At 38.8% G+C, this 20979-nt stretch overlaps 1 protein-coding gene across 1 annotated transcript in view; it reads right to left on the bottom strand.

Moving 5' to 3' along the window:
* Window positions 1-8629: 8629 nt before the first annotated feature.
* USP7 (ubiquitin specific peptidase 7) overlaps window positions 8630-20979 on the bottom strand; it is a 99525-nt gene continuing 87175 nt past the window's right edge. Inside the window, exons 22-31 of the mRNA XM_034785006.1 lie at window positions 20762-20915; window positions 19809-19876; window positions 17438-17546; window positions 17271-17348; window positions 16753-16853; window positions 16057-16156; window positions 15463-15582; window positions 13003-13074; window positions 12563-12653; window positions 8630-9999 (exon numbers count right to left, since the gene is read on the bottom strand). Of these exons, the coding sequence (XP_034640897.1) occupies window positions 9893-9999; window positions 12563-12653; window positions 13003-13074; window positions 15463-15582; window positions 16057-16156; window positions 16753-16853; window positions 17271-17348; window positions 17438-17546; window positions 19809-19876; window positions 20762-20915 (1000 nt within the window). The 3' untranslated portion in view covers window positions 8630-9892. The remainder of the gene's footprint in view (window positions 10000-12562; window positions 12654-13002; window positions 13075-15462; window positions 15583-16056; window positions 16157-16752; window positions 16854-17270; window positions 17349-17437; window positions 17547-19808; window positions 19877-20761; window positions 20916-20979) is intronic.

Here is a 20979-nt window from a genome sequence, read left to right as displayed (position 1 = left end):
AATGACTAATCTGTAGCTGTACCTGCACAGTCTCTTCTCCCCACAGGAGGAGGTCTCAGGAGGTCCAATACCCCGTCTAATCCAGGAAGGACCACATCTGGCCAGCGTGGCTGGTGGGGCAGTTGCACACTACAATGCTCGCCAAGCTAGGCAATTAGCAAAAGGAATTTCAAAAATATTCCCTTAAATTCTTCCATTTCATCTAGCCGAAATTCATTGCTCAGACAGCACTGACAGTATTGGAGCCTCCCATTTCTGAAGTCTGCCCATTATTATCAATACTTTAAAATAAGACCATCAAATGTCACGAAAGGGAAATACCCCAGTTTAAATGGAATGGAGATTACACTTGCAGCATAAGCTTCAGTATTTATCTAATCACTATTATTTTGAGGAAGAAAAGGGCGAAAGATTCAAACAATGGTGCTATGATTTCTTCTCTCTTCTAAACTACTCCAGACCCAGAAGTTTCAGGTGGGTAACAAAGTAAATTCCAATTCTGAAGAGACTTTAAAAAAGTGGCTTCCTAAGGACTCCCTATTTTGTCTGTCAGTTACACATGTGAAGGCTGTGCCATTGACAGCTAAGAAGATATTTATCTCTAACCAGCAACCCGGCAAGCTCAACCTGAAAATTGAGCAGAGTTCTGTTCTTCTCATGCCCAGTCACTAGTAAATGAAGATCCCTTGGGCCAAATTATTTATTTTGATTTTTACAAACAATGATAAAGCATGTCCAGCCAGTGCTATGGCTGCTGTGGACAATCTTTGAGAAATACACTAATTTTGTCCTCCATACCCTCTATGGCACTGTCCCCAAGCAAGCTGTGCCTTCAGTAGTACCTGTGGAAGCCAACCAAAGACTAATAGGTTAGCACAGATTTTATTGAGGACATGTTTCCCTATAGGATATATTTAATCTAATTAATAAATGTACATTCACACTCACATCTGCACAGTGCTCTTAGTCTTTCAGCTGGCTAGACTGTTATAATTGAAGGTGCAATCTTGAGAAAATAACAGTGCATGGAGGTTTAATTCTACTGCTTTGGGGAACATGCTACAAGTAATATAGGGAAGTTCCATCACTGAAGTTCCTGACAGCTTGTAATTTTTTTGATGACTTAGAGCTGATCTATTGTACAAGTTGCATCAGATTAACTAATGGTGTGTTTTAAAACTGTTTCAGTAAAATGGGTGTAGGTTTGTGCATACACGTAAGAACATAAGAACAGCAATACTGGATTAGACCAAAGGTCCATCTAGCCCAGTATCCTGTCTTCCGACAGTGGCCAATACCAGGTGCCCCCGAGAGAATGAACAGAACAAGTAATCATCAAGTGATCCATTCCATTGCTCATTCCCAGCTTCTGACAGAGGCTAGCGACACCAGCCCTGCCTATCCTGGCTAATAGCCATTGAAGGACCTATCTTCCGTGAATTTATCTAGTTCTTTTTTTTAACTGTTATAGGTTTGATTTGTTTAGCTTACTACTTAAAAAACCCCAAATACTTTATTTTTACACCAAAAGAAGATTGTCTATATACAAACTTGCGCCAGTTTAACTAAAATCTTTAAAAATGTACTGTCAGTTAAACCAGTGCCAGTTTGTAGGTATATAAGGCTTATTTATATTATAGTAGTATATATATTAGGGACCCAAACTAAGATCAGGTGCTGTACAAACTGAGTAAAACAATTCTGTATCCCCAAGATCTTACACTGTTTAAGGTCTTAAAACCAATCCCCTCCTGAATAAAATCAGAATGAGCAGACAGGTGACAGAACTCTATTCTTCTGCCGCAAGATAGAGGAAAAGCTAAGTTTCTATCATTTTTAGCATAGTAGAAATTACTCCAGAGGAAGTGCCATGAGATTCTAGTTCATCTGTCATTGTGAAGGCATTGAGTTTAGAGATCCTAGATCTAAAGGTGAAAGGGGATCTTCAAGACCAGATTAGCTAAGTCAAAAGCATGAGACATTCTATTAAAGTTCCTGAATCATGATTTATGGGACCACTCTGGCAATACGAGCAGGCAGGAAGCCGATGGACCTTCCTCAGGACTTCAAGGAATGAGAGGAAACGTGACAAAAAGGCATGATTAGTTAGCCCCTTGTGCTATAGACCTTAGCTGCTTGAACAGATTTTTTTTTTGGCATGATCAACATCAAAGGTAGTGGTAGTGTTAAAGCACCTGGAAACAAAATAACCACTCTGCCTGGGTGAACTATCTTCATACCCAAGATTTCTCTCTGCTCATGCAGATAAACTATAATCAAATACTGAAAAAAGTCTGTTCTTATTAGAACTAAATTATTATTGTGATTTGAGAGCAAAAGGATCCCTGAGCAGTTCAGGCTAGTTATGCACCCCTCTTACCCTCATCCTATATCGTCTGTCATGATCCAAGTCAATATTCTACCATGTCAGGGAAGTCTCATGATAAACTTCTCTCTCCTCCCCCCTTTCATTTGTAGAATTAATGGGAGGTATTTTGACTGATTCCGGTATTTTAAGTTCTTCAGAGCAAGATTGTTTGCTTCGAACTTCTTGAGCTGCTGAGCATGACATCAGGGAATGCAAATGAACACAAGCTCATTTAACTAGGTGGATGCCGGGACAGTTCTATGTAAATAGAACTTAAGGACTCTTACCACATCTAACTTGTGCCAAAGCACAGGATTTAGGAGATGGGCAAAAGCGTGGTAGGGCAATTTCCAAGTGATAGATGACTTGAACACCAGGCACTGAATCCTCGTGGAAGATCTGAAATGGTTCCTCTTACAGGTGAGAGCAGCTCTCTCTCTCTCCCAACTTATAATATGGAAATAATCATGCTGAAGACGGCAATAGCAACCAGGGATGGAGAGGGCCTGAGGGGGACCATGAAGCAAAGCTTTGATTTGAGGAGAGCTATATCCAAATACATTTGATTGGTGGAGGGACTCTCCCATTCCACTTTCCTGCAAACTGCTGAGTGCAAAAACTTTTCTATGGAAGGTGCCAGCTGACAACCCGAAATTCAGCTGTGCTTGAAGAGCTCTGAGACCTTAGAGATTGGGGATGTTGTGGGTGAGAAGTTTCTGTCCACAGCAGTATGTTGACTACACCTTACTAGAGACTGGAAGAGACTAGGTTGCTACAGGACATTAAGGGTACGCTTACACTGCAGCTGGGAGAAGCCTCCCAGCCTGGGCAGACAGACATGTTAGCTCAGCTTGTGCTAGCGTGCTAAAATACCTGTGTGGATGTTGTGAAACTGGCAGACGCTCAGGCAAGTCACCCAAGCTCAAGTCCACCCAGCCCCCTGGGTCTGAGCTCTCTCCATCAGTGGTGCAACATTCACACAGCTATTTTTAGCATGCTAGCTTGAGCCTCTCTAGAACAACTCTCTACCCAGGCTGGGAAGCTCCCTTCCAGGTGCAGTGTAGACATACCAGGAGGGCTTAATTACTAATTAATTAGATAGCCCCATAGCCACTAGAGCCTGTGGCTCAGACTCTATCCCAGCTGCTAGAGAAAGATCTAGACTGGATTGGAAAAGGGATTCAGAAAGGCAATTTGTGGCTATGGGAAGAAGAGTGGAGTACCAAATTTTCTAAGAGTCCTGGGAAGAGATGGAATGGGTATGTGCGCATGGAATATATTTTTCAGGGTCCCTGCTCATCCTCTGGAAAAGAAGATCTACAGAGAAAAAAACGTGGGTTGAAGTGAAAGCTCCCAAGATCACCTTGAAAGCACAAGCAATCTTCCTTCCTACAGGACTGCACAGCAAATTTTTGTGAATAGATATGCATCAGCTTGTATACAAGACAAAAAAGCGAGTTGCAGGAGAAATAAAATTAACTGCTTTTTCTTCCTCCTTAATTTCTGGGCCACTCATCTTTTCAGTCATAATTGCTTTGGAAGAATAAGGTGAGTTTCTAGCATCAGTAGAAGTTCTCATAACAGCCAAGACTTGTGTCCATCTTCCTGTGACTAGGGGGAAGGAAATAGGAAACTGCAGAGGCGTTTTAGGTAATGATACCCAGTCTAAAAAGCTTGACGTAAGCCAACCACATCTTATGACCCTCTTTAGGTGCATCTCTGCTAGAAAGTGATCAATTTCCAGCAGTTGCATTTGTGCTAGCAATTGAATAACTGTTAATGCAGACAGGGCTTTTACCATGTCATGCAAGAATGCTCAGAGCAGCTGGTAAAAATGCTTAAGCCCTGTCTACACCAGTGCTTGTGATATTGATAGAATGTAGATACAGCATTTTCTATTGCAGACAAAGCCTTTAAAAATGCAGCATATTTAAATTTGGAATGCCCAGATGTTATGTCATTGTTAGAATACTCTTATGGGTTAGGGACTGTTTTTCCCATCTCCCCGTCCATTGGAAGAATGATCTAGGTGGAACAGGGCAGTACCCAGACCTTCAAATTTTGCCCCTAGGAAATAAAATACCAACAAGAGTCTATTTTTAGAAATGGATGTGTCTGATTGAAAGAAGTGCACCTACCCCTCTGCAGAGATGAGTGAGAGGGAGGTGTATAGCTATCCAGCCTCAGAAGATCCAGTGTACAGAGAGTTTGGCCCCGAGGGAAATAGTCACCATAGTGGTGTTTATATCACCATGGAACTGCAGGATGGATGATAGTTCTTCCCTTCCTCTTGTTTCTAAGGTATAATTTTGCCTGAAAATCACCTTAAATCCTGAACTGAAAAATTTGCTTTGTGGAAGAAAAACACAGACCCATCCTTTGCTTAAGAGGTAAGCTAGACTGAGGGTGCTTCTAAACAGCCCAATTTATTTACCTGTGACAGAGCAAGTGGCAGAGAAGCCCAGATGCCTGAATTGAAGTCATAGGTTGTACAGAAATACTTTCATGACGAGGTAACATTAAAAGGCACGTATTGGATATGACCTTGTGAGCTCCTCAACAGGAATTGAAGTGTACTGAAAAACTTGCAGCAGTGAGCTCATTTTACTTCTGGGCTGAGAACAAAGCACGAGAAATTTCAGATCCAAAGGCAGTGGTGATTTTTCTACCTTTTTGCGGAGCAAAAGTGTAGGCATGGAAAATAGGCAAGTGTTCACAACCTCAATTTAGATAAAACATTGAAAACGGCATTTAAAACATTTTTACTCGTATTCACTGAGCTGGCACTGCTTAATCTTTGTCTCTGTTGCATGGGTTCTTCAGAATTACATAGATCACACTCTCTATCAAGTAGCCATGTGTCTTCTAGAGCAGTGGTTCTCAAACTAGGGCCACTGCTTGTTCAGGGAAAGCCCCTGGCAGGCTGGGCCGGTTTGTTTACCTGCTGTGTCCACAGGTTCGGCCAATCGCAGCTCCCAGTGGCTGCAGTTCGCTGCTCCAGGCCAATGGGAGCTGCAGGAAGCAGCGCGGGCTGAGGGACATACTCTTATGGAACCAGCAGTCAAATGAATGGGAAATTAGGACATGCCAGCTGTTTTCAGCAACAAGCTTTGTGCAATATATTCTTTGTAAGTCACCTGGCAGGTCATACACATTTAGAGTGAGACACTCATTCTGTATTCATTTTGTGGCCCTCTTTGAAGTCTCACTCATGAAAAGGATTTTACAGTATGTTTAACTAAAACATTTAAAATATGATTCTTAATTGGTCTCCTTTACAAAATCCAGTTGTGAAACAAGAAACAGTTTTTGCTTTCAAAAGTTTATAGTTCAGTTTCAAAGTTCCTCTCTTTCCTAATAGGAGGCTATGTACACTGGGGGAAAAACAAGAAGTTTCTCGCATCTGATTTTAGACTCATAACAGCCATTTTCCAGAGCTGGTTGGAACATTTGCAGCAAAGTGAAACTTGGCTGAAATACGATGATGCAAAGCAGAAGCATTTCATGGAGAATTATCTGTTTAGACAAACTTTTTATTGGGAAGTTTTTTTGAGAAAGAGATTCACTCTATAGCCATAGGGTTAGGGCACTGGGAAGTGCCAGATGAAAGTTCAAATCTCTTGCATCAGGGAAAGTAAGGATCGGGGACTCCTACATGCCAGGCCAGTGCTCTGACCTCCAGAATAGACATAAACACCCCTTCTTCCAAATCAAGGAGCTAGTTTTGACCCAGAAAATGAACACTGACAAGCCCATGTTTGAGAACGTTTGCAAGGTTTCGGTTTTGTTCCCATGTGGAATAAAAATGTATTTCAAATCCTCAAAAGCTGGTGTGAAAAGGAATTGTCTGTCCTCTGGCCACAACTACCTTTTTTATTATGAAGACCATTTTTGATAGAAAAACACTTCAAGAAATGCTTAGACTTTCCAAGGGATTGTGGTGCATTCTGAAAAATCCAAGTCTACAATCAAGATCAAGTTGTCATGACTTCTGAGCAGTTCAGTAGCTTTTGACTCAAAATCATTAAATTTCTAATAGAAAAGCAAATGAGTGGACACAGACACAGGTTCAGTGTTATCCTAGTTATTTTATTTACAATATGTACAGTTCCTACAGAATATGGTTTCTATTAGGATACTAGATAGCAAAAACACAGCACAGCTTAGATCTACATACTGACATCCACAGCCAGCACGAAACCCACAGGACACACTGACTGGTCTAAGCCTCAGGTCTGAAACACTTAAAGACTCTCTGAAACTACAGGTTCACAGCCCAGCAGCGTCAACTTAGAAGGGTGAAGGGCTGAGGTAGATACAATACACTGAGTTCCATGTAGTTTACTATGCATGTGTCAACACAAACCCTGCCTGATTTGTACCAGTAGGGGGCTTGCCTGGTGGGGCTGGCCAAAATCCTCCTCACCACTGTTAAGTGTGCTCACTGCTTGCCACACTCAACCCCAGATGTGACGCTGTCAGTGGTGCTGTATGTATAGAGTTGATAAAGCACTTTGGGATCCTTTGGAATGAAAAGCACTATATAAATATCAGTAATATGTTTTTCTATATTTATAGCAGGAATTTAGGTTGCCCATTGTAATAACCTGATCCTGCGTAACAGTGCTTGACTTATCTTCTTGTTTTACCACTGTAATTTAATGCAGTCTGTGTCTATTACTCATCTGTGATCCAAAATACAAACTCAAAATTGAAATCATCCTTATTTTGAAGATTACATTGTGTAATTGTAAATTCTTAAAATGAATTAAACAAGCAGAATGCATCTAAGATAATACCCTACCTTCCTCTTCTCTTCATAGTGTTAGGTATTTCAAATATTCACACCTTCAACAATGTCTCTAAACCTTTCCCTCCTCAAAGAGCAAGTTACTTGTGCTCCAAATCTTCTCAGAAAACCTCAATGACAGAAAAATTTGGAAGGAACAAAATGCTTTACATATGTGGGGTCCTTTCAAAACTGGTGCACTAGTGCTATCAATAAGCACATGACAGTGAAGAAAGTAAAACTACAGATCTGAAATTAAAAGGCACCCAAGAGCTTACTGATGCAAAAGTGAAATGGATGTTTTCTTCTTAAGTATAAAATGCAGTTATGATTACTAGAGATATCTTCTAAAACAGGTCATGGTCCATGTTACTACTTTGTCTGACTCTGAAGGCTCAATGATTTTCAAGAGCGAGGTGGATTCTATACTAGGCTATCCTAACATTTACATCCAAGAAATGTAGAGCGAGCCCATTACTTCTGGATGGCACAACTAAAGAACATCTAGAGTACAATCTGAGCACTCTGTAAGCACCAGTTACCCTGGATTGCAGCACAACCCTCACCAGTTAACACAAACATGAATCAAAGGAAATCTTTAGCCACTCAAGGCATGCTACTTAAACCACTTTTATCCACCTGAAATGGATAAAACAGAGGACAAAACTAATATAAACTTGGGTTTACCTTGATTGGAAATAAACATAATTAAAAGCAACACAACATACAATTACAAAAACAAATCCCCCACTACAGGAATATTTAAAATCAGAAGCAGGAAATTAATTTAATTTTAAAACTGAAATAGAGAGGGGAACCCCTCTATAGATTTAATTAAAAAACAAATACTCCTGCTGTTTTTGACAACAACCATAATCAATCTCAGAAAAAATTATAAAGGCCATCACGTATATAACCCCTATTAAATGTTTATTGACAGGTCTAATGAAAGTAAGCTTCTAAGAATGTTTTTGATTATGAATACAAGGAACACATTACAGCAATAATCTATAAATCTATTGAGAGCTTACCTTTAGAGACTCCAGATTTTACTTTACACCATTTATAATATTAGATTTGAGAATCTGGACCACAAAAGTTTTGTACAAGGCAGGCAGAGTCAAGTCTACTACAAAGACTCTACTACAGCTTTACAAACAAACTAGTAAAATATTTTTTTCATTCATCTTATTTGTACATGGTTCCCTCCTGGAAAACCTTTTATTTCCTAAGCTCGAATGTGACTAGTTAGAGGCAAAACACCAACAAAAGAAACAGAATCAAAAAAATTCACAAAACAAAACAATCCCTCCCAGACCACTCCCAAACCCCAAAACCAACCAAACCCAGGGATATACATTGGCAATACTGGAAAAAAAAATACATCTCAGTAAAACCTTAATATAAATGAAAACTGTACTTCCAAGGAGAGTAGAAATCTTCTTCAACCTCCACGTCATCACTCATCGAAGTAAAATTTTATAGAAAATTTTATTCAACATACAACATTTTCCAGCAAAAAAGGCAATATACAGGAAGAGTTGTTGTACACTGCGGCTACAGAAACAAAATAAAGTACTGGAAAAGAATGTAAAATTATAAGTGTGAATTGCTGATTCTATTTGTACTGCACTCAAAACTAGACACTCAGCTGGCATTAGCTCCAAAAGAAAAGGAAGCAGTCTGGGGACTGAAATAAAACTACACACAATGAATATCAACATCAGTGAAATTCACTTGCAGACTCACCCAACAAAATTAACCTCCAAGTGTTAAATTGTACATGTTCATTAAATATACAATTTCAGTTTTTTTTAATTTTTTTTTCCCGTTTTTTGTTTTTTTTACAAAGTCAACAGCTTACTAAACACTAGTGAGCATGCCCTCTGTGCTGAAAGGCTATTTCTTGTGTTTTTTCCCCCCATCTCTTCCCATGTTAACTAAATTAATTATATTTATAATCCTTTCACCTGCTTTTGCCAACTTTGAGTGTCATTCTATTTGTCAAAAGGCAGCATAGTAATCCTCAATGGTATTTGTCAATGTTTTTAAATTTAATAAAAATACCCAAATATCTTTTAGGACCCAGAGCATCCACTTGGCAAAATGGGATGCAAGGTAGCGACAGAACAACATAGGAACTAGTTTATTAAAAAAGGATCCTATGAAGCTGGAGGAGGCAAAAATCCCGAATAAGTGCCAACAATGTACACAATGAAGTAGAGATTGCTATTTATTGATGATGTGAGTTTTTTTGCATTTACAAATGCACAAAAATGTCATTTAAAGTATAACTGAAGGAAATAAATCTGATGTGAGTCTAAACATAAGACTTACTAGCTGCAGTGATGGGGAGTACCACACCAGGAAGGGCAGCCAGACAGCTTATGCCATCTATAAACGTACTACAGACAAATATTTTGCCAATGTCAACTGTTCTACTAAACTCTTCCCTCATTATGCTGACAATTGCCTTGCATTACGTTTACCATAAAATAACTCTCATTGGCATCCAAGCTTTATAAAAACACCTTCATTTTGCTCAAAAAGGGCAGTCAATAGATACAGAGAAGCCAAACTGAACAGCCTCAACAAAATAAAATTAACATCAGCAGCAAATCCTCTTGCTGAAGACTTCAGATATAGTGCACGTGTACCAAAGTTCTACTGTTGTTAAAAAGGTGCACACACACACTGATATTTGTCCCTTGCCTTGAACAAGCTGGTTGGGTAAGTCAGTTATGGATTTTAATAGCTTTTTCAAGGTAAGTGTAGCGACTTCTCTTTGGGGCTTTATTGAAATGGTCAAGCCCTAGCCATGGCCTTGGATGAGACATGTTGCCTAGAAAAAGGGAAAAAAAAAACAAAACAACAAATAAGCTTTTAAGACACAGTAGCAACCTTACATTTGCACAAAATGTTTGCATGCCCTTACATGGAACAACCTGAATCTTACAGTACTGAAGCACTCCAGAAGTCTGTAGAACATTTTCATAGCAACCACTGCATTTCCACTAATATCCTAAACTGTGTCCTTGGATCTACTGGATACATACACACTACTTAGCTGTTGCTACCATAATTTTACAGACAATATGCTAAAAGTGAAAAATTGCTGTACTTCTTGATGCCCAAAGACATGAGTCTGAAAGCATCAGCTTTCATAGCTCTCTGAATAAAAGAAACATTGGGCTTATTTTGAAGAGGAAACTACCATCTAGGAATACTAAGTATCGGAAGCTGTATTTTATTATTACCATATTTTAGGTTATTCTTGCCATGTGATTTACTTGGGGCTTGTCTACACTACTGCTAACTTATGTCACTCAGGGGTATGAAAAAGCCACCCGCCAAGTAACGCAAGTTACATCGACTTAGAGCGGTGTCTATACCATGCTATGTAAGCAAGGAAATGCTCTCCTGTCGATGTAGTGCGGTAGTGAAGACAAGTCCTTAGACTTAATAGCATTAAAGTACACTCACCATCAATTAACTCTTCAGATGGAATTTTTGAAGAAATTATGCAACTGAACCCCTGATTTTAGTCATCCAAAGAAGTTTACAAACATTTTGAAAGCATTAAAAATACAAGAATTTTGTCAACTGTCCAATTCAATATTTTGTGTTGCTAATGGTTAGTTTTCATTATGCACTGTAATATCTTTAAGAACACTGTCTATATATTTCTTTCAAATGGAAGAAAGTTCTCTGTAAGGTGTCCACAATGCATCAAATGTTCTTTGGAGTGAAATGAAGAAGACAGTAGCTTAAAAATCCTACAGCAACAAGGACTTGACACTGGATTCAAATCAGCCAACTGTGATGACTGAAGTGTGAAATACTTGACCTTTTTCTTCTAGGTGGTTTGTGTGCGTGCACTTCGGATACATTTTCTCCATTGAAAAAGTAAATTCTCTTTCATCTTGGCATAATGGACAGTGCATTATAAACACAGATGTCACCCATGCCTTTTAAAGAGATACCATTGCACACCATAACACTACTTAACACTGATTAATGACAGGAAATTAGTATTCTTTTTTAGGTCTTGTCTAGACTAGGATTTAAAGGTGTGGTGTTAGAATGCTAGCTAACATATTTTAAAAGCCTACTTAATCGCTGTGCCTTGTCTACACATGTTCAAAACTGGTCCAATTAAAGTCTAGGACACAGGTTTAATTTGATCTGTTCAGCGTGTGTAAAAGTCTACACATTGGCTACATCTTAGGCCAGGTCTACACTATAAACTTACATTGATTTAACTACATCACTCAGGGGTGTTAAAAATCCACAACCTTGAGTAACACAGGTACACCGATCTAACCCCAGTGTAGACAGCGCGATGTCGATGGGAGGGCTTCTCCCGTCATCACAGCTGCCACCTCTTGTGGAAGTGGATTAACTATGCTGACAGGAGAAGCACTCTCGTTGTGCAGTAGCATCTTCATTGAGAGAGAAGAGAGGGCCCATAAAAATGGGTAGCAAGGCCAGGGAAAACATTCATTGATTCAACACAGCTTACACTGGAGCTTCAATTGTAAATTCAAAGCTACCCTTTCCTAGTGGGACCCCTAAGAGAAGGCTGTGGTACAAACACTGCTTGCTTTTGCCTGGGTAAAAAGCCCACAGAGTGTATTGGCTCTGCTTCTCTCTGTGCAAGCATGGTGAATGGAGCTCTAAGCATTAGTCACGTAAAGAACATGGTGAACAGGGTACACAGACAAGTACAGATTAGGTCCCATTTCAGCACAGTACTCAGCTCTTAAAGTATATCTATACAACATCCCTAGTTTAATGCTCTGTTCCGGTTTGATTCCATCTTCACCGAACCCTTATTATGGTCTCTCTTTACAACAAGTGGATGAGAAGAATCTGAGTTCAACCACCTTTGGGGGAGTCTTAAAATTAGGAGGTTTATAAGAATGGAGCTTTGTACTCGATAGCAATACTACACATGTACGTTACTGCAATAAAAATGAAGAAACCAAATATTTATACGAACTAGAGTAAGACGAGCAATACAGCAAAGCTTTTAGCTTACATGCAGCTTTCTTCTCTTGTACAATGTGTTGTGTGTGTGCGCACGTGTGTGTTCAATAGTACTCAACCACTTAGGTGCACACGCTTTATTTGACTCATGGGGGAATAATAAGTGGTTCTGTAAGTATGTGCGGGTATATATACATTAAGAATGCAAATATGTATTCTCCCATGCTAACACAACACAGTGTACATATACATTTAATATTTATATACAAACACATGAGTGAACTACATAAAGCATATTGTGTGTGGACACTAATGTACCTTTTTATTTCCTGACTCAGGGACAACTACATAAGTAACAAATGGCAGAGTAACTGCTGCAATTTAAAACAACAGAGTTAAATTAACCAGCTACTCACCGGGTTGGGGCTCAAAATCTTTCAAGTTCACTTCATACTCATCTTCATTTAGGTATTGGTGTCGACCCATCATTACAATGGCAAACTTAAACTTCAAAAGGAACAAACTGTTAAGAGTCTGAATGGAAATAAAACTCTACAGTTTTTTCAGCTATCTATATTTGGTATATTAAGAAATAGTCTTAATCTGAAGTGGAACATATTCCAAACAAAGGAAGGGGAAACCCTATAAAGTATTATTTCCAACATTCCCACATGGCACCTTTTTCCTGCCCCTCATCCCATAATCTGATGAAAACTGAATAGTATTTGATCTAAACTGCGTCTCTTATGGTAAAACAGCTGCTCTATAATCCTTAAGTACATTGTATTAGAGCTTTTTTTATTTTGAACTCAGGATAAATAAATTGCAATATGAACTCTCCCCAACATGATGTTACCTTTTCAAATTCTTTTTCTTGGATGTCCAGCATTGTTTGAATCCGCTTCATCACCTCTCTGAAGTGTTCACCCTAATAATTTTTTAACAGTACATATCAAAAAATATAATTTAAATCATCATTATAAAGAGAAATTGGATAGTGACTGTTGTGATTTTCCTGCCAAATCCTGCACTGCAGTACAATTACATAAATTATCCAGTTATTTCCAGAAACTATTACAGAAATTTCAGTACCACCTACTATGACAGGGGTGGGCAAACTACGGTCTGCGGGCCAGATCCGGCCTCTCGGGGCTTTGGATCCTGCCCGCGGCAGCACCGGCACCATGTTCCTGTGGGCCTCCCGGGTGGGGGGGCGGAAAGCAGATGGCTCCATGCATTGCCCTTGCTTTCAGGCACCGCCCCCTGCAGCTCCCATTGGCTGGGAACGGGGAACCGCAGCCAATGGGAGCTTTCGGGGAGGTACCTGGAGGCATGGCAAGGACAGTGCACGTCCCCCTCCCCCAGGGGCTACAGCGCTTTCGGGAGCAGTGCGGGGCCGGGGACAGGGCAGGCAGGCAGGGCTGGCCCTGGTGCACGCCGCTGCCACCTCAGAGCCACTTGAGGTAAGCGGCGCTGGGCCGGAGCCCAAACCCCTCCTGCATCCCGCCTCCCAACTCCCTGCCCTGAGCCCCCTGCCTGCACCTCGCACCCCAACTCCCTGCTCTGAGCCCCCTCGTAAACCCCAACCCCCTGCCCTGAGCCCCCGCTGCATCCCGCACCTCTCCTGCACCCCAACCCCCTGCCCTGAGCCCCCTCCTGCATCCTGCACCTCTCCTGCACTCCAACCCCCAGCCCTGCACCCCCTGCCGCACCCTGCACTCCTCCTGCATCCCAACCCCCTGCCCTCCGCACCCCAATCCCCTGCCTTGAGCACCCTCCTGCATCCCAACCCTCTTCCCTGAGACCCCCTCAGACATCCCACACTGCTCCTCTGCCCCAATCCCTTGCCCTGAGCTCCTTCCTGTAAACCGCACCCCCTCCCGCACACCAACCCCCTGCCCCGCATACAATTTCCCCACTCAGAAGTGGCCCTCAGCCCAAAAAGTTTGCCCACCCCGTACTATGACATGGTAGTAAGTGAAATCTACATTTTCAATTCACACGGGGTTATCAGTGACTTGTATGCAAATTGTTCCAAATTTAATCAAATCCTTGTTTAGATATGCTTGCCAACTTTCGACATTTGTGTAAATCAGGCTAAATCCAAGATACAAGTGAGAAATATTGCAAACAGAAGAAAAATAGTGTTCTAAAAAAATGGAAATATCTTCTCTAGCACATTGTCATTTTAAATCCCTATAACCTGTGAATTTTTGCCCTCAGCTAGCATTATTTTTGAAATTAAGTACCTCTGCCTTGTGTTATTTTATAAATCCACAAAAGATGATGTATTGGAAAACACCAAAAAGAAAAGGATCAAAAGTCAGCCATTAGGAACGGGAAAAACCAAAACAAGTGGCCTCCCTTAAAAATAGTACTCAAGGTTTATTTGGCACTGGTTACAATATGAATACACACAACTAGTCTCTCTGAATTCTGTGGCAATACACAGATTTATGGGTCAAAAAATCTTACAAAACTAGATAATCTTTGTATGAACTGGCATATGAGAACAAAAAAAAAAAAAAGATGCTAACTTTGAAAACAATTGGGTTAGAATTTTGAATCTTGCAGGCGTTCATTGTCCTTGAAGATAAAGTGTATGCTAAGTGTTAAAAACAAGCCATTTGAGGTAAGAGCTATAAAGGTATACTGGAACAAGGTTTGTGGAAAGTTAAAAGTATTCATTTTTCATAGCCATCACTAAAAAAAAAAAAAAAAAAAGCCAATTTTCTTCGTATTAACCAAAAAATTAACCTTTAGGCAAACACTAACCATGAAAAATTTCAAGCCACAAGGAATATTTTAATTACAATTGTGCCCCAATTGATATCAGGGTCTCATTATGTTTGGCACTATACACACACACACAGGAAGACAGTCACCACCTCAAAGATACTGCAATCTAAACAGAGGCAAGGCAATATTATAAATATTGTATATTAAATTCAAATATACAATATTAAAATAACCACAGGCAAGAGAGGAAGTCTCTCTGTTTTTACAAATGGGGAACTGAGGCACAGAGATATTAAATGACCTGACCAGAGTCACACAGGGAGTCTATGGAAAAAGCAAGAACTGATGAATGCCAGTTCATTGACTTAGTCACAAGACCACCATTCCACTTGAATTTTCTTCCGTAGTTCAGAACAGATGGAAAACAAATGTCAGTTTAGAATGGTTCTGAGAAGCATTTCTATAGAGGTGATGCTCTAATACATAAATTGACACCTATCACACATTTGTTCGTATAGGAAGTTAAAGAAATGTTACGTAAATACCACCACAGGGGAACAACAGAAACATGCTGTACCTGGTGTATCCTCAGCAAGAATGGAATTCCAAATGTCCCAAAAACCTCTTTGTGGAAATGTGCTACTGTGATTAGCATCTCATTTTCCTTATCTATATCTACCTGGTCCAGAGGGATTTCCTATATTAAGATATAAACACGGTGATCACGATAAGTTAAAGGTGCCACAATAAACAGGCACAAACAGACTCCTTTTCTTATTGGAAAATAGGGCCTAAGCATAAAAATATACAGTATGAGCCCCTGTGTCAATCTTGGAATTACTGCTGAGGAGGCAATTTCCTCACGGACAGTTCCTTGCAAAGCTTTCATTTCCTGTTAACATTTTATGCTCAAATGTTATTGTAAGAGTGGAACTGTTACAAGATCAAGAACTTCAAGCTATTCTGAAGTGAAGGAGAAACTAGGTTTTACTATTTTTAGAGGGATTCTCTTAAAAAAAAATCATGTTAGTCAATCATTCCAATGGTCACAATATTTGAACATCAGAATCTAAGGATGGATAATTACTATTTGGAGAATGTAGCCCTCTCAAAAACAAGTGCCTCATATTTCTTTAATGAACAAAAACAAAACAAACCATAAAACATTTACCTCTATTCGAAACGTTCGACTTGTTGCTGGTGATAAACACTCTAACAGCTCATCTTCCTGATGGACACCAATTATTTTATAGCTTACAATTTCTAGAAGCCTTAAAACCAAAATGAATAGGAAAAGAATTAAAAATCAATGCAACATGCATCTACTAAACCTTTAGCATATTACTATATCCAGAATTAAATATTAATACTGAATAGTTATTTTAGAAATATATTCCTACTTTGGAATAATTAAGCAGTAAACTCAGTCCTGAATAGTGAGTGTATCTGCAGCATAAGCCAACAGATATTTAAATTATCTTCTGATGTCAAGTTATATGACGGTCTTTATTCTTGGAAAATTAATGGCATGAACCGTTGGATAATGCAATAAATCGTTGTAATTTGTCTGAATTTGTAGTTGAAATCTATGAATGTTAAGTGTCGTTAGGATTTAATTCTAGGAAGTGGCATAAGAATTTTTTAAACAAATTTAGCTCATAATTATAGTTGCAGATATTCCAAAAACTAAGAGCTCTAAAGCCCTTAACAGTTTTTAAACCCACAGTGACAGACTATGTTAACTTGCATTTGATTTTTCACTGTACTTTAAATCATAAAATTGTTCAGTTAGGTGAAATCCACACAGTCATATCCATTGATCTATATTTTAAAATAACTGTTTTCTTTAGCAACCTTTTCTACTTACCTTAGTTTTCCCGAACCTTTCTCACAGAGTTCTACTGCTTTTTTACATTCTTCTAACAGGTCCCGTACACACCCATGTTTATCTGGATATAGTGTTATTTCCTTTACAACACAATATTTAAAATGAGACAATCAATGATTAGAGAAACTGAAACCAAAGCACAGAAAACACTGAAATCTGACTTATTATTAGACCTTGCTCAACAGATAATGATCACTGATGTGTACATAAAAAACAAGTTTTGGTTTTTTTTAATTCTCTCTCCAAGAAACAGTACTATGGAAGCCACATAACATTTTCAGGACACTGCCCAGAAAGCAACAGATGCGACTTTTCTTCTGAATGGAAATTTCAAAGAGGTACAATTACTAAAAAAATATGTAACAAATCTTATGTTTTTGGTTTAATCCTTAAAAGTCAACATTATATAAGATGCAACATGTTATCACAATACTATCCAAAGACTTATGGGAAAAGAAATTACAATGAATCCAGTGTGGTAATAAAATTATACTAACCTCTTCCCTAAATTGGCTATTTAGCCATATGCACTTAAAACTTCTTCTGTTTTCAAAGTCAGTAATTTTCATTTTAAGCTAGGAAAAAAAAAAACAGATACACTTTAGACATTCTTGTAAAGGCAACAAAAGCACAAAAGCACAGTGGTATAAATAAGGACTCATACCTGCTGATAATAAAGTTTTTTAGGTTGTCTAGGTTTGAAGAACTGCAGGAGATCTCTTAAAGTACCTTCATAATTATGTCTAAGAGGATTACCTGGGCCATCCCTATAACTATACAAGAAAACAACATATAAATATCACTTCATAATCCATCACCACAAAGTAAACGTCTGTTAATAATGCAAAATAAATTTAACTTCCAGTACTCAAATTTATAAAATTTCACCTTGGAATGAAACTGGCATGCCCAACCTATGCAGCACTATATTCATAGTGATTTAAGGGGAGATTTTCAAATGCACATAAGAGATGGAGAAGCACAATTCCCAATAACTTTCAATGGGAGTAGTGTTTTTTTTTTTTTTTTTTAAGTCACATATTTAATCTTTATGCAATGGCAGATAGAGGTTCCTCCAACACTTAGAATGAGTTCGTGCAGCAGTTCCTATACTTGCTGTCATTTCTAGAGGCTTAATTTGTGGAGCCATAGGAAAAAAAAAAAAACATAACATTTCCCAGTGACAACAGTACAGAATCTATAAAAAGCTATAGTGGGTTACTAAAACCAGGTACATGATCCTTGAGTATCAAGGAAGATATTTAATTTTAAAGAACTATAACTTACATTTGCAAGAGTAAGAATTAGGGTGTAATTTCTCTCCCTGTCACAGTTTATGGGCAGACATGCCAAACCCGTGAAAAAAATGTGAGTTGCTTGTTGGCTAGTTTTTGGCTTGTAGTTTGTTGTAGCTTGTTGCTTCTTTTTTTTTTTATCAGCTCCAGGCAAGCAGAGGTGGGGGGGGGAGGAGAGAGTCAGGGGTGCACAGCAGACTCACCACAGTCCCGGACTGCACCGTGGGGGAACCTAGTCACACACACAGAGTGCTGGGGTTCTTAGGGACTGGCTTGGTTTGAAATGGGATTAGCATGATTTTTGGCTTATTGTAAAAGTCGGGGTGCTTATTTACTGCGTGAAATTTGGCAACTGTGGTTATGGGCCCATACACACCACAGGAGTAACTACTAATGTGCTGTTCTTTGTCACATTATGCCATAATTTTTTGTTGACAGACAACACAGTTTTACAATTGTGTTTGGAAACAATGCACTGACATGCCAGCATCAATGGTGAGAGTGGCTGCTGATGCTCTTATCTCGTGTGCACCCCTTTCAGAATAGAGAAGGGCTCTATCCCACAAATGCTCATTTCCTCCTTGATACTCACTCATCATTCCCAGATCTCCAAGAGACAGCCCATTTCCCACTAAAAACATGTCCTCACTTTGAGATAAGCCACATACTCTTCTTTCTTGGCACACTCAGCTTTCATTATATTGTTCTGAGACATCCACCCATGGACCTACACCTCCCCACACATCCCATTGATCCTCTTCCACCAATGAAGGCACAAGTGTGATTTCCTTAACTTCCTCTTCAGCTACTTTGATTCCTCATCCCATTGATTTGTGTCTATCATTCCTCTCTGATTCTTTTTCCCCACCAGACAGAGACTCAGGAGGGAAGGTCCCTCTAACACTTGGTTAAGACTTATTTCCACTACAATCCAGTGATATATTTTGCCACTTAAAATGCACAAGTATCCATTTGAAATGAGCCCAAGAAACCATAATATATAATAGTTTTAGATGTAATTAAGGAAAAATACTTTTAATTGATTTTGTATATAGACTACCTTTCCCAGAAAGGCATATTCAATTCAGTGTTCAAAGAGTACTATATGAAAGTATAAAAAAAAAAAACCCCTCAGTATCTGCGTCAATTCAGTAGAATAAAAAAAATCACTAATATGTCAACTTTAGAAATGCAAGCTTGCAATTCAATTTAGCTTGTAGTCTGTCTTCTTGAATGTCATTTCTCCATTACCTCGATATAAAACTGTCCACTGTGGCTATCATCCTTTAAATGAAGGATTCCCTTTAAAACCTGTCAACATAATTCTTTGAACTGGTTAGACAACTCGCTGCAAAGTGATGCATTCAAAACCTATGTGAGCCCAGACAGACACATCTGCTGCCCTAGTGTTTTGTGCAGCAGTGAATTAACAGTATACCTATCACCTAGGTTAATGCTCTCTTCACATATCAGTTTGATCAACAATGTAAAACACAGTGCTCACAATATGCAATTAAATGCACATTTTATAAAGTTCTTGAAAAGAAATATTTGGTGATGTTAGCTGAAATAAAATTTAACTAAGCAAAGAATTAATTTTGTGGCAATGTGGAAAAAGCTATTAAATGACAACCTAACTCTAATTTGTTAGTTTTAAATTATTTAAAATTAGTTTAAAGGTATTTTGTAAATAATGACAAAGCTAAACTAAAAAGTTCCTGTAAACAGAACTCATCTTACCCTTGGGACTTGAAAAACTGTAGTAGCATTGGGTCTGTATTAAGTCTTTGTGCAACAGTCTTCGCAACCTGTAGAAATAAAAGCTTTTTAAAACTTCTAAATGACAAACTATTTATGACACTGCTTTGTCTAGGGTTATGCTTAATACTACCTCCATATTAGGTTCCAATAATCCAGTCAGAGACATATAATACATACTACCTACATGAATAGTGACAGAGTCCAAGAGCGGATGTATTTGGTATATTAAATGGGTGTCCACCACCAATTCTTGAAGATTCTAGACCCATTAACACCTTGTAGGAAAATTAGGTTGCATAGGTATACATGAAGGCATAATTTGGCTGCATCTTATTACTGGTGATGATACAAAAAAATCAGAAAACACAGCAGATCCCAAGGTTGATGGGGAAAACAGTCTAAAAACAAAACATCTTTTTCTTGTACATGAGCAAATTTTATTTGGAAGTCATTCTCAGAATGTGAGCAATCCTTCTATGTCATTTTTAGAAAGTCACTTTTCAAAGCAGAATAGCATTTTAAAGTTCTTGTTTTCATACAACCAACTGTTATTAGTAATAAAAAGGAAAACACTCTGGAAAGGAAACAACTGAAGTTGTGTTAACATAGGCAGAATCTATCTAAATATATTTAAGATTTTCTGTGAGCAGTAAGTGGCTCTTTAAGGAAAACTTTAAAAAGGCAAGGTAGAAAGTATGAAAAGGAGACTGGAATTATTTGTTTCTAATAGAACACACAATGTGCTAGGTGAAAAAACAGAAGTGAAAGCACAGCCCAGGCCCTGAAAAACTTCGTCTAAGAACATTTCATCCAAACAGTGGTATCTTGACCTACTAATTAATCTGAATCTGATTTTATTATATAACACACCCCCACACGGCTGTGAATGGGAAAACAAAAGCAGAGGAAACAAAGTAAAGTGGAATACATACCTGAAAGTAATTCATTCTATTGGACAAAGTAACAACAAATCCGGGATCATTGGGGATAGTTTTATCACAGAAAATGACATCAACACGGTGGTAAAGGTCTCTGAAGTATTCTTTTGCTGTTGGCAGTTCACTGTTATCATTTTCTGGGTCATCCCTGCAAAAGCAGACAAATTGTACCATCTACATCATACAAGCATTAGAGGTGTTAAACATGTTGT

Source organism: Trachemys scripta, chromosome 10 (genome assembly GCF_013100865.1).
Source record: "Trachemys scripta elegans isolate TJP31775 chromosome 10, CAS_Tse_1.0, whole genome shotgun sequence".
NCBI classification, from domain to species: Eukaryota; Metazoa; Chordata; order Testudines; family Emydidae; genus Trachemys; species Trachemys scripta.
This window is presented reverse-complemented; position numbering and strand designations above follow the sequence as displayed.